General features: G+C 39.3%; 1 protein-coding gene across 2 annotated transcripts in view; it reads right to left on the reverse strand.

Annotated features, from left to right (window-relative positions):
* The window catches only part of LOC119745404, a 35,010-nt gene that overhangs the window by 7,379 nt on the left and 13,837 nt on the right, over positions 1-13,794 (reverse strand). For both annotated transcript variants that reach the window (XM_038221727.1, XM_038221728.1), the window contains 6 exons: positions 13,006-13,130; positions 8,271-8,350; positions 5,541-5,594; positions 3,727-3,880; positions 2,150-2,265; positions 261-426 (listed from right to left, as the gene is read on the reverse strand). In XM_038221727.1, the coding sequence (XP_038077655.1) occupies positions 261-426; positions 2,150-2,265; positions 3,727-3,880; positions 5,541-5,594; positions 8,271-8,350; positions 13,006-13,130 (695 nt within the window). The remainder of the gene's footprint in view (positions 1-260; positions 427-2,149; positions 2,266-3,726; positions 3,881-5,540; positions 5,595-8,270; positions 8,351-13,005; positions 13,131-13,794) is intronic.

Below are 13,794 nucleotides of genomic sequence, written 5' to 3' on the forward strand. Positions count from 1 at the left end.
CCATGTTTGATACAAAAGTTCATGGATTATCAGCACTTTTCACTGCAAGAGTTTGGACTCTGAGCCAGATACACAGGCCAGCCAGCCAATCAAGGCAGTTTCTTTGCTTGTTGAGGGGTCAAATAAAAGTCATATACAATGCATGCAACTTCTGTGCTTGACTTGAATTGTACTTTACTGCATCAAATTACAAGAAAGGATGAAACATGCAAGCAAGTAATGAAATCTAAGGAGCTAGGAGGTCGTTGGCCTGTCCTCACCTTTGCTGAGTTTGCCATTCACTCTGAGTGTGTCGGCCTTATCGTAGTCAATTGCACTTGAGGATATGGAGGCACTAGTCCGGTAGTTTGGCACAAAGTCCAGCTTTGTTGTGTCTGGATCCAGATTATTCTGGTGAAGGAAGTCTCTCAGATACGCAATCTCTTTCTGCAATAAATCACGTTTAAAAGAATTGCTAGGTGACTAGTTACACACTTTGTTGTTCTCAATCCTGTCTCAAAATGCTTCCTCTGAGACAATGGACCGATCCAGTAAGCCCCTCTCACTGCGCACGTGGGCAAATTAACACGTGCTCCTCTCCAATGCCACACTGCATTTTCCTGCCGCGCGCATAATACGCGCGTGCACGCATGTCGGACTTTTGTGCACGCATGTTGGACATAAATCACTGTGATTGGTCAGAATACCATGGGGCGGTGCTTACTGGATCGGTCCATTGCTTCTCTGAGACATCAAAAAAACCCGATTTCCACGATCAATAAAAACCTTTAAACTGGAGGTACAACTACAAGAATCCAAACGGGAAAATTCAGCCACTTTGTTTCAGGCTTTTGCGGATATGGACCAATCAAAGCAAAGTTGTATGAATTGTGTTGCCAGGGACTTATTAACAGGCTTAAATCGAGAGAAAAAGCTCATACTAGTACTTGCAAGATAAAAATGACATGTACTTATACTCTTACTCATAGAAATGGTCTCCTACTGGAATTGTAAATCTTTTTAAGAGGTACTGTTTGGGAGGCTTTTGCATATTATCTAATACCCAGTTTGACAGCAACAAGCCCTTAAGAAAATAAGTACCCATAGAAATGTGCTGTACTCATGGAAAGTACTCATGGAAAGTACTCATACCTGTACTCATTCTTAACAAAATGTACTTATACTTGGTACTTCGTTGGATCTTCTCCTAAGGACTTCCACAAGGCCAGAAACACTGGGGCAAACTCCTTCTCTTAGCGATAAAATGTTACTGGGTTCTTTTACGTGCGTTACGCCTTATACAACACATGGGACCTCCGGCTTAACGTCCCATCCGAAGGACGAAGCATTAATGGTTAAGTGCCTTGCTTAAGGGCTCAAGTGTCAGGGCCCGGGCTCGAACCCACGTCAACTGTTGCCTCTGAAACACCAGAACATGAGTCCGGTGTTCTTAAAGGGAATATACATCATTTGCTTTTGTTGTAATTTTCAGAAATGGATGGATTTGGGGGGTTAGTATTTTATAGCAAATATTGTTACACTGACGTTTTTGACGTTTTGGGTTCGTAGATGCAATAAAAACAATCATTTTCCTGGAGTCTGGTTCCCTGACCCCATTTAAGATGAAACTGAGCAATATATAGTTTTTGGGGAATTGTAAGGTCAGGGAACCAGTCTGGCTGGCTTGTACCCATTCACAGGTGTGTAATCGATTGCAAACAAGTGCAGACTTGGAACTAAATATGGTCAATTGGGACAAGTATTTGAAAAAAGCCAGTTTTTTCCAACGCTGGTCGGCCGACCAGCGTTGGAAATTGATACAAAATACCACTTTTCTTGAAAATGACAGTACACCAGGGGCCATGATTTTACAGGATGCTTTACACTGTCATTCACTAACAGTCCAGCAAGATATTTCCTAATTATTTGGTAGATTTATTTTTTGATGTTTGCAAATGTTGTATTTTCCCTTTAACCGCTAGGCCATGACACTCCATGACTTTTGACACTCCAATTGTCCTGTATTCATAGTCATACTCCTGGAAAGGTACTCATATTCGTACTCATGGCAAGGTACTCATACTCATACTAAAGTGCTTGTATTCATGGAAATGTACTGGATGACAGAACTTGATGACAACACTGCATAGAATACAGCTGATTATCTTACCAGCTGCTGGTCACACTGAGCCTGCAGTGCATCTGCTTGGGCTTCTGCTTGTCGTCTGGCATACTTCTCCATCTCTAACTCACACGCCGACTCCTCTCTCACTCGCTTCTTCTCTCCTACAAAGACACAAATTCCCCAAAACACATTACTGACCTGCTCTGATCAAAGGCATCTAGAAATTGCCAAGTTCATCCAATGGGTTTTAAATATGGTTGACATATGTTGCACCTCCACAACATGTATTGTTCATGGCATATGACACAATATAATCAGCAACCGTGTAACTATAATTTGAAGATTAAACAAGCAGTAAGGATGAAATGGCCTGTGCAGAAGACAATTATAGTACTGCAGCAACCAAAATGTGAACTTTATTCCAGTTATTGTTAATAAAATTATCAAAGTGTGTCGACAAAGTGAGATTTTTCCACATTCTGCATAATGAACAACCTACATGTATTGCATGTGAATGCGTAATGTGACTTAGATCCTATTTGGAGAGTGGAATACTTTATGTGTAAATTTCCAGAAAATAACGGATTTATCATGAGCAAGTAGAAAGGGGGTGGTCACATCTCAACATGGATTGTAAGATGTCAAACTAACAACGTTGATGAATAAACACAACAACACTTGGAGACAGGGAGACGAGAAACAACGTTCTTAGGGAGAGTTCAACTCAAGCATTTCAGAGTATCCTCTATTAAAAGATCCTACGCTGTCTGTCTGTGTGTCATGTTTCTTGTACATGTACATGTAAAAGGAGTGAGTGGAAGTGCAAAATGCAAGGGTTAATGGAGAGGTATCAAGTGTGCAGGTCCTATGCTCCAATTTGTCCTCTGAAGTCACGGTTGGTATGTGAAAAAAAAAAAAGATTTAATTGTCTTGTTTTGCTTTTTTGGCAAATTTCTTTCTTTGACAATTTGCACAGTGAAATATTACATTATCTCGATGAAAACACTCCAAAACATATCGCTATTACGCAAAACATACCATTGATGATTAAAAGTGTGGCAAAATTGCTTCACCAGGGTTTAGCACACCCACTTGGGGTCAACATGCAAATTGAGGTCAAAGTAATACATTAGTATATAACCCTTTAACCGTCGATTGTGCAAATTCGTACAATATGAATATGTAAGCATTTCGAAACCTGACTGCACAACGAACCCCTTCTCAAAAAAAGTCAATTGTGGGCTTTACGACTCCACCCAGCTAGCGGGTGCCGTGCTTGCTAGTGTACCAAAATGTAGCCAGAAATTGCGCGCAAGGCCACTTGCCCTGCCCTATCAAACTGTAGCTGTAAGCTATCAATAATTAAAATATCCTCTGACCCTTGTATATTACTCTGGTCTGTGTGGACAGTACCACACGCACATAGCTTGCTCTCTGATTAGCTCCTGTATTTTTTACATGAACCATCACAGCCGATTGCTTTACATGTTTAATGTGCAGTTGAGTTGTCATGTAAGGATTGATGAAGACAATCCGTATGATTTACCAGATGGTATTTCAAACCGTTGTCAGTGGAGATCAAATGATCAAACCGATAATGATTAGCATGTGAACCAACTAACCACGCAGAATGCCCCAACATCTCCACATACGCAGGGCAACAATGAAGGAGAAGGCTCTGGTGAATGGGTACCAAATGTAGTTGTCCTGAAGCTGGATGACGAAAAAGACCAAGTCTGGGATGAATGTCAGGAGGACAACACAGGCATCAAATATCTGCAATAAGAAAGAAGATCGGACCAAAATCAGGTTATCTGGCCATTGATTAAACGGAGATTTAGGCTTCAGCACAGATGTTTTGCTTCCACATGTTTTGATTTGTTGAGCTTGGATTTCAAATCAAATTAGGTTTTGCCCTTCACCGACGTTTTTAAACACTGTGTACTCAGTGTGTTACCTCCCGAGTGAAAGTTGGAAAAAATCACTCGGGTGGGACTCGAACCCACGACCTCCTGCTTTCTAGTGCAGATGTCTTACCACTCGACCACCGAGCTAACGGGATCGGTTGGCCGGTTCGAATCTGATGTACATAGCAGCGGGTACCGCATAAACTATTATAAGATGGAATTTTGCATTTTTTTCCCAACTTTCACTCGGGAGGTATCACACTGAGTATACAGTGTTGAAAAACGTCGGTGAAGGGCAAAACCTAATTTGATTTTTATCACCCCAACGCAAAATTCCATCTTATAAGAGCTTGGATTTGCATGGAAGGTTTGTTCTGGTCCATGGGCAAATATTATCAACCTGTTTTTGCACGAGTAGTTTCTCTATTAATAAACAACAAAGGTCAATTTCATGGCGCTACTTAACAGTAAGCAGAAAAGTTGTGCTTACTATAGCAGAAATTGTGCTAACATTAAGCAATATTTCATGGCGTGGATGTGTTAACGGTTGCACTCGCATGGAGATTTCTATCGTTACGTCACTGATTTAAGCACCCGTTTCCTCTTAGCTAAGCGTGCCTTTTGATGTGCTTACTGCTTACGGTCTCCATGAAATAGAAATAGGCTGTGTTAGCAGAAAATTGTGTGCTCAGCAGCCCCATGAAGTTAGGCCCACGTCTGTTTCCATTCAAATGCACGTATTGGCCAGAAACTGATAGCCACCAGTAAATTTCCTCAGCCAATGTTGTAAAATCAGCATTCAAATTAACTTTCGTGCATTTGAATTCAAGTAATTTGCTTAATCCAGTTGCTCAGTGGTTCATTTTAACAATTCAGACTAACTGCAGCATGCAAATGTTGCACATAAGGTTCTTTAAATATGGAACAATTATGCATTGCGTTACAATAGACTTAAAGAGGTTGTGGAATGCTCGAAGACATTTCCATCATTTTTTGGGTATACATGTATGTAGCCTAAGGTGTGATGAAATAAAAACGACTATTGTTTCTGTCATGAAATGAGTACAAAGGGTACTTTTGAGAGCTATTTTTCAGGTCCTGTTTCGACCCGAACGTGCAATTTGTGTAAAAGTCGTCGTTGCGGGCAGCAAACAAAACACAGTAAATCATGACGTAATAAACAGGACTCGTTTATGCTATTCTGCATCGGGAGTCCTGTTTATCACGTCACGATTTACTGTGTTTTGTTTGCTGCCCGCAACGACGACTTTTACACAAATTGCACGTTCGGGTCGAAACAGGCATGACAGGACTTGAAAAACAGCTCTCAAAAGTACCTTTTGTACTCATTTTATGACAGAAACAATAGTCGTTTTTATTTCATCACACCTTAGGCTACATATAACCGAAAAATGACGGAAATGTCTTCGAGCATTCCACAACCTCTTTAATTGGCCATTGTACATTGCTATACAGTGTATGTGTGACATATTCAAGGTTGTAGCATCAAAAAGAACCCAGCATCTCACCTCTAGCTTTCTCCTTCTGAAGTGGGCTCCCATGCTGAAAACTCTAACCACAACCTAAATAAGTAGATGGGAAATTGACATTCAAATTAATATGTACAACATTTACACTGTAGACGCAGATCAGATCCATTCTGTGTATTGAGTTCTACTTTCTTAGCAACTTTCCTAAAAATATCCCAAAACAATTGTTCTATGAGGGCACAGAGTTTGATGCTGGCTAGACGCTGTCTGTCAAGCACAGTGCTGCATGTCATCTACAATATATGTATACATGTATGTACAATAATGTGCACGGTGGTTTTACTCCCACCCCAGTATGCTTGATGTCGCTCAAGTTGTTTATGTGACTACTGTATATATCAAAGGTACATGTAGTAGGGAATTCTCCTTATAGACATTGCACGGATGTTGTCATTTCCTAAAATAGTTTTATAATTAAAAAATGTTAAAAACTTTTTGATGCTTTGTGCATGGGTTATAATTCAAATTGTCCTGCCTTTCATCGTCATGATCGTTTTCCATAATCCCAGGTGTACATGTACAAACAGACATGTACTTGTGTATCTACTGTAATCTGGAATTCTATTGTTCACCTTGTAAAAGATTTCTGTGTGACTGCCGAAACAGCTCAATTCCTTTTTGAGGCTCCACGTAAATGGTATGTGAGGGGGGGGGGGGGGAGTATACAAATACAGCATGATTTGAGGGGAAGTAGTGGGAATTACTGGTCCCGAGGTGTAGGTCAGCTTGACTACCTCCCGACATGAAATGGAGGGGGTAGTCAAGCTGATCCACACCGAGGGACAAGCAATTCTAACTATTTTCCAGAAATAAACCATGCTGTATTTGTTTTACTGCACCTCATAAATATTTAGTAGCCTCACTGTCTTTTTAGTAGCCTCACTGCCTTGTCAATAACGGCGTTCCTAGATTTTGCATATTTATTCAGCACAATTCAAGTTCTTTGTCACTAGTGCCAACACAATGTGTTTTTACTGCAGTTAACAAGGAACAACAGACTGGTTCCGTAAAGATTTCATGTCATAGACTGCATGTCTACGAGGCGGGTTCCAGAGGGAACTTTTGGTGCTACCAGAAAAAAACTACCGCAAGGCAGCAAGCTGGATACTCATCGGGATGATGTCACCTGGGCGCGTATCATTTTTATTTCCCGGACGCGCGGCGGAATTGGCCAATGACGCGTTTCAATTTGATCATGAATATTTATGAGGTGTAGTAATTGAATTTACCCCCTGAATTTGTGCCACCATCGCCTCCAGTTATTCAATTCTGAAATAATCATGACTTAGAGCAAGTACACATATCGTAGATTTGTAATTTGACATGGAAGTATCATTGAAATTGACCGCTAACTATTTTTATTTGCTTAGCAGGTACTTTGCATTACATAATCTCTCTTTGAGATAGAAAGCATTAAAGATTGTGTTCTGAATTTACAAAATGTTATGTCACCCAAAAATTTGGACCAAAAATGTATAGAATGACCCGAATAACTGTGTGGGACTAACAGCTTAAATGCTTGGGCGGACACCGTGGAAAGACAGACTCAAATTCTCTGTGTGCAATGAGGCGAGACACTGTGTGGTACTTCAGTTTAATTGTTGGCTGCCATACCAAAGTCATCACTGAACAGACTCACCAAAACAACATCATTATAAGGGCATATAAACTACAAATATAGCATGTAAAGGTCAATTTATCACTGTCACAACAAAGTGTAGTCAGGTCAAGGAAGGAAACCTCATTGTGCAGCACAGATCATAATAAATAATGACATTTCATTTTGCATGTGAAAAAAATTCAAACTTGCTCTATTGTACACTTTGTATATGCTTGGTCAATGTCACCACAAAACTTGAAAGATGCATTCCCCGCGCTACTTTCGAGTTTCATCCCCAAAAATAGATTCCTTTTCTAAATTGCTATTTTTCTAACAATATTGATCTTTGAATGAGGCATCAACTGAAACAAATCTGCCCATGCTTATTTACTGAATTATTGGCTGCCAGATAATAATTCTGTTTTCGCAGGCCAGGCCGATTCCCATTGCAAAATCAGTATACATTGTACATGTATCTGTTTGTGCCCAAACACAAAAGGTTTCTTTGGTTGCAGACCTCCAACAACGAAAAAAAAATTTGAGGTTGAAGTAAAACATATTTCAGTTGAAAATGTTTGAAGAGAAAAAAAAAGTTGTTTTAGAGCAATACATATTGTTTAAATTTTAGGAGGTAAATCAGCAGTAAGTTCCAGGCTCATAATGCAGTTTGCTGGGGGGGGGGGGGTGCTTGACTGAGGTCATCACTGGGTTTGCCTCGCACCTTCTTTCCTCTCCTCTGTTATCAGGTCACAGGGAGAAGGGAGATATGACACAATGAATGGCCAAGAGTTTGGAAAGGTAAACATTTGCATACATGGACTTGAAGCATTTCTGTGCCATGTTCATTCTTCCTTCTTAAGGGATGAAACATCTGACAACCACTGCCATGCCAATTCTAAGGTACCGATTGTCCTTCGGCTCAGCAAAGTGGAACACGGAAAATGTAGAGTGTCTGTGTCCCACTTCGACCAAGTGGTATGTGGGACACAGACGCACTACATTATTCCGTGCTCCACTCGCACTCGCAGGCCAACTTACAGTACCCCACTGCTTGGTGCATGCTGCATTTGTACATGTACATGTGATGTTCATATAAATTGAAGACAAACCTCAAGCAAAAATAGAGACAAGATGGCCAGGCTGCTTGCAGACAGCGCTGATAGAACCATCTTCTTGTCATCAGGTGCAACTGTTCAAGGAAAACATACACAAATTGTTACATCATTAAGACATTTGACACCATACTTTACAAACATACATACCGGTACATTTACCAGTATACAAATATTGAATGCTTCGAGTGGTGTGGTAAAACTAGCCTCCCTCGGTGATCCATGGACATTCTATTTTCCCGAGGCGAAGCCGAGGGAAAATAGAATGGTCCATGGATCACCGAGGGAGGCTAGTTTTACTTCACCACGAGATAAAGCATTCAATATTTCTTTTATAACACTTCACCCACAGATTCTGCTTGGTTTTAATATTTCAAATTATTTAAATCTGAACACAGTTGAAATAAACTTCAATTTCAATACAAAATTGGTGGAAAACGTATTTCTCTCTTCCAAATTACCCCTTCACGAAATGTTTGAACCCAAGTCTGCGGCGCGCTCTCTTTCGAACAATACGTGCTACGCACAATGCGCAACGCGCACACCAGCATCCATTTGCACACAAATACCGCGCCGTCGAAATAGTACTTTGGTCGCTAATGGTATAGTACTTTGGTTGCTACGGGTATAGTACTTTTGGCCGTGCACAGAAAGATAGCAAAATTAGAAAGTTAAACATGTGACTCGCTCTCGGCCAATCAAGACACAGAATCTGTGGGTGAGGTGTTATAATACATTATATACCAGGCATGCGACTGCGAATTAAAAAAAAAAAACGAGGAAACTCCAAACCACACAAGATTCCTACAGTGTTTTTCAATTTGTCATGGCATTCATGAAAAGTAAAAAACAAGGAAATCAGCGGATCTGAGGAAATTTGCATGCCTGATATATACGTTCCGGTAGTTGCAGGGCAGGTCCATGATAATAGTATACCCCTAAATGATCCGCATTCATTTCGTTGAGAAACATGACAAACGTTATTAAAAAAATATTTTGATATAGAATTAGCAAAAAATAAAAAATACCACTCCATAAGCAACAGCCCTGGTCAAATTATTAGTGTTTAGTTATTCATTGGTTATCTTCATCGACCATTTGATTAATCCAGTGGTATTTGCAATAATTCTCTGAATTGGCCAAGGGGTCATTGTGATGATCATCCAAGGATGTCATTTGATCTAAATACATTGTGAACTTATGTATGTATACATACAGGGTCATTCCATGTCAAATCACCCAATGGGTTACACCCCACCCCCTTCAAATTTGCTCATATTTAGTATGTGGGGTAATTTAGGCTGAAAAAGCTGAAATTTTAAGTTTTAGCGCCATCGGACAAACGGTTTTTGTGCTTCCGCCCCCCATTGTTTAGCAATACATGAACATATTTCAGGGACAAAAAATCCCTACTTTAAATCCACTAGTACACTGCATAGGGATATCACATTTTGCAACACGTTTGCCAACTTTGACATGAGCTACATGTAGAAACCAAACAAAAAACATTATATTTTTTTGATATTTTGTAGAAAACATGGTGGGGTTTAATTTTCATCCAAGTTCGTCTCAAAGTTGGGAGATCCACAAGGTCAAATTCAAGGTCAAAGTAAAGGTCAAAAGGTCATTATACTTCAAATAACCCTGACATGAAAAATAATGGTAAATTTGGATTCCTTATGATGTTACCTTTCAAAAGAAACCAAGATTAACAAATTTGGCTTACAGGTTATGGAGATATGGTCATTTGAAAATTGGCAGCCACGCCCATTTTGACCAAAATTGCCAAACAATGGCGGGCGGTAGCGCAGAAACCGTTTATCCGACGGCTCTTAAACTTAAAATGTTAGCTTTTTCAGCCTAACTTACCCAATAAACTAAATATGAACCAATTTGAAGGGGGTGGGGTTTAAATGTAAAAATTTTTTGGGTGATTTGACATGGAATAATCCTACAGTCATGACAGTGTATCAAGCACAATAACAGCAACACATGTATCAGTATATCAATATTACTTGATTATTCGATATTATTTTGATATTAATATCACAGATATCAAATTTTAACATATCCAAATATCGAAAATTATATTTCGATATGATATCGAAAATATTTAAATGCGCCAGATTATCTTCAAAATAAATCTCCCGCTTGTGCTTTTAACGTTTGCTGTATAATTAATTAAAAACTCGTCGGCAACTTGTGCTTGTGACTCAAAATAAAAACACCAGGAAATGCCAAGCGGCGATGCTATGTGCTCAGCGATTGCTGGAATTTGCAATCTCCCTAATGAAAAACCTGCCTGTTCTGGACAAACTCTCAGTGCTGAGATATATTTCAAAAGTTTCAGCAATATGCTGCAGAGAAAGTTGTTGGAAAATTGGGACTTAAGTTTTTTTTTTTTTTGCTTGAAGAACTTCCGTTGTCCGTAGTGTTTTTACCTGTTCTTTATTTGTTTACATTGGATAATCCATATACCAATTATCTTGATATCGGATTTCTAATATATCGATAATTGAAAATTCTGATAGACGGTGCTTACATGCACATATAAAGTACAATCCTAAATACTCAAATCTTCATGAAATGTTCATGACAATTAGGCAACAACATGTTTACTCACTCAGTGCACCGCACACGACAAGATACAGAAACTACATGTACATGTAATAATCTTCAAGGACTTGATTATTCACTTGGACATGTACTTTTACCTTCAGAACTGTCAATAAACTGCCAGTGAAGGTAATATTTGAAATACTGGTCTGTAATAAAATTTCACAACCCAGCCCTAGGTGACCTAAGCTGGCTATTGAAAAGACAATCTTATATTTGACCTTGGAGCAAACAATATCTAGAGGCCTAGATTTGTGTCTATAGTCCTGGACAAGTATCTCAGGCTTAAAGTTAAAGTTCAGTTCTGCAATAAGAGTTTTACTGTTAAAGCTGCAGTCCATCATTTGCAGCTACAGTATCCAAAAAGTATCTGACATAATTATTGTTGAAAAGCATAATTGGTTGAAAGATAGTTGAAAGATAGTAAGGGAATTAAACTCCCTGTGAAATAATTCTTTCTGGCAAGCTGTCATTTTGAAGAAATCAACGAAAGAAGGCCTTTCCAACGGTGCATTTTAAGACGCACCGTTGGAAATTTTCGTTAGTAGTTTGGGTTTTTTTGTACTGCGAAGCGCGCGAAAGCGTTGACACGACGAACACATGCGCACGGTTGCAATTATTCGTCGGATCGCTGCGCAACATCGCGTAGCTGCAATCGGCTCAGTGAGAATGTCTCTCTGAAGCTGAATTATCAGGCCCAATTTCAAAACATGATTCAGCAACTTTTGATTCGAAATCGATATCCTAGAATTTTTTTTTCTCAAAATATACGGGTCATTCCACCGGGTTGGGGAACAATGTGTGACATACATGTATGACCACATTAAGAAAAGCATGAATGCCTTGCTAGCAGTTGCTCTACATAATATTTGCTGTTGGGTGTTTCACTACTGCAGAAAGTTTGAAATGATTTCAATGTACATGTATTTTGCCAAAAACATGAGCAAAAAATGTCATTTTGGACGTAACATTGACACCGTGTCAGTGTTCCGTCCAAATATGACATTTGTGCCTTTTTTTTATTTCTGCGAAACATTACCCAAATTCACTTTGCGTAGTTCTAACTATACATGCAACACAATAAGAAAAGCTTTTGTTACGGTTGTCAGGTATCAAATGGAGCAGAAATGATAGCTTGGTTGTGTGGACGTAACATTGACACAGTGCAAAACCCAAATGTCACACTTCCATTGAGTGATTTTTACACCGTTACATCCACACTTGAGGTATTGTTTCTGCTATATTTGAACCCTGACTATACCAAAACAAAAGCTTTTCTTGGTGCTTACAATAGGTGTCCAGTTGTAAATATGCAATGTCAGTTTGAGTAATATTCTACATAAGTGTAAAAAATGGCAAAAAAAGAATATTTGGATAAAACATTGACATGGTGTCAATGTTACGTCCGAATTAATACATTTTTGCTCATATTTTTTTCAACGTACTTTCAAATGATTTCAAACTTTCTTAAGTATTGAAACACCCTCAGACAAATATAAAGTTGAGCAATTGTTTAGAATGCATATTTTAATAATATAACCAAATATATGGATGTAACATGCACTGCTTCCCAACCCGGTGGAATGACCCATACAGCTGAAGTTCAGCTGAAACTTCATCAGGTTCAGAGTTGCAATCACCTGATTGAGAACGTGCTCTGGGCAATGAATTCAGGCGCAATTCGAGATCGAGACCCTAGAATATTCTTTTTTTTCTCGGAATATACAGCATTCACTCAGGTTAGTTGTTAAACACCCTTCTTCAGATTTTGAGCACTTTTGTTGCTTCAAAACATAATGCACAAATAACAAATGGTGTACAATGTACGTACCTGTCAGACTAATACAAGTGCCGGTGCATATACAATGTGCTTATCTACCCCTTTCTGCAAGTACATGTAAACCTAACCTAATTCTACCATTTCGGTATCATACATCTCCTTTATTATTTTTTCAATAGGTTCAAATATGTCAGTTTCAATCATATTCAAGTTGAAATTTCACCAATTGGCAAACTGATCATTAGACATTCAAGTGATATCCATGGCAACACCTAACCCATCTGGACACAATGGTGATTCATTAATCTTTTGTATAGTCTCGTTTATCCATCTTACCAGCAATCATGTCATAGGAAAACAGCAACTCTGATGCAACAATGAAGCAGTTAGCAGCATTCAGGACAAGCGCTGAGACATGGAGAGGGATGCTATTGATGAACTGGTCCAGATGCTGATGGCATCTGGGCAGAAAAGACAATGCAAGATATCATACGTTACTTTATCCAAAAACAATCATTTCCAACAGGAGAGAAAAATGTAATGTGGGAAATAGACAAAATGTACATTTACATCTTACAATGTATTTGCCATTCATATATACCTTAGACAGTTTACCCATTAACCAATAACGTACCTACATGTAAATCCTCAAAATCCATACCCCTGTTTTGGAGTACCGGTATTTCAGCGGATTCAGGATACCTCCATATAATATTGAAAACAGAGGATTTTGATGGATTCATGATCGTAAGCCTAGCCGTACTGCATGATTTTGATGGATTCATGATTGTAAGCCTAGCAGTATCCGCTCCGTTCACAAGTACCCCCTCACCGGCAAAGGAAGTATAGTTGGGGGTACGCGGCCACTGCGTGTACATAGAACAAATCCCCTGGTGTATGCGCGTCACACACAAGGAACGGTACGCGTCAACCAGCGAAATGTACCGCCCATGGGACGTTGTTGCTAGGTAAAAGGGCGCCCTTTTTTGGTAGCGCACGGAACTCATTGCGGAATTGTGATGGATTTAGGATACCTCCATATATACTGAGCACGCAGTCACCAACACCAATATTTTTGTGCATGACACAATAGGTGGATATTTGCGGATTCAGGATACTTTCTCG

The sequence above is a fragment of the Patiria miniata genome, unplaced genomic scaffold (assembly GCF_015706575.1).
Source record: "Patiria miniata isolate m_02_andy unplaced genomic scaffold, ASM1570657v1 HiC_scaffold_7, whole genome shotgun sequence".
NCBI classification, from domain to species: domain Eukaryota; kingdom Metazoa; phylum Echinodermata; class Asteroidea; order Valvatida; family Asterinidae; genus Patiria; species Patiria miniata.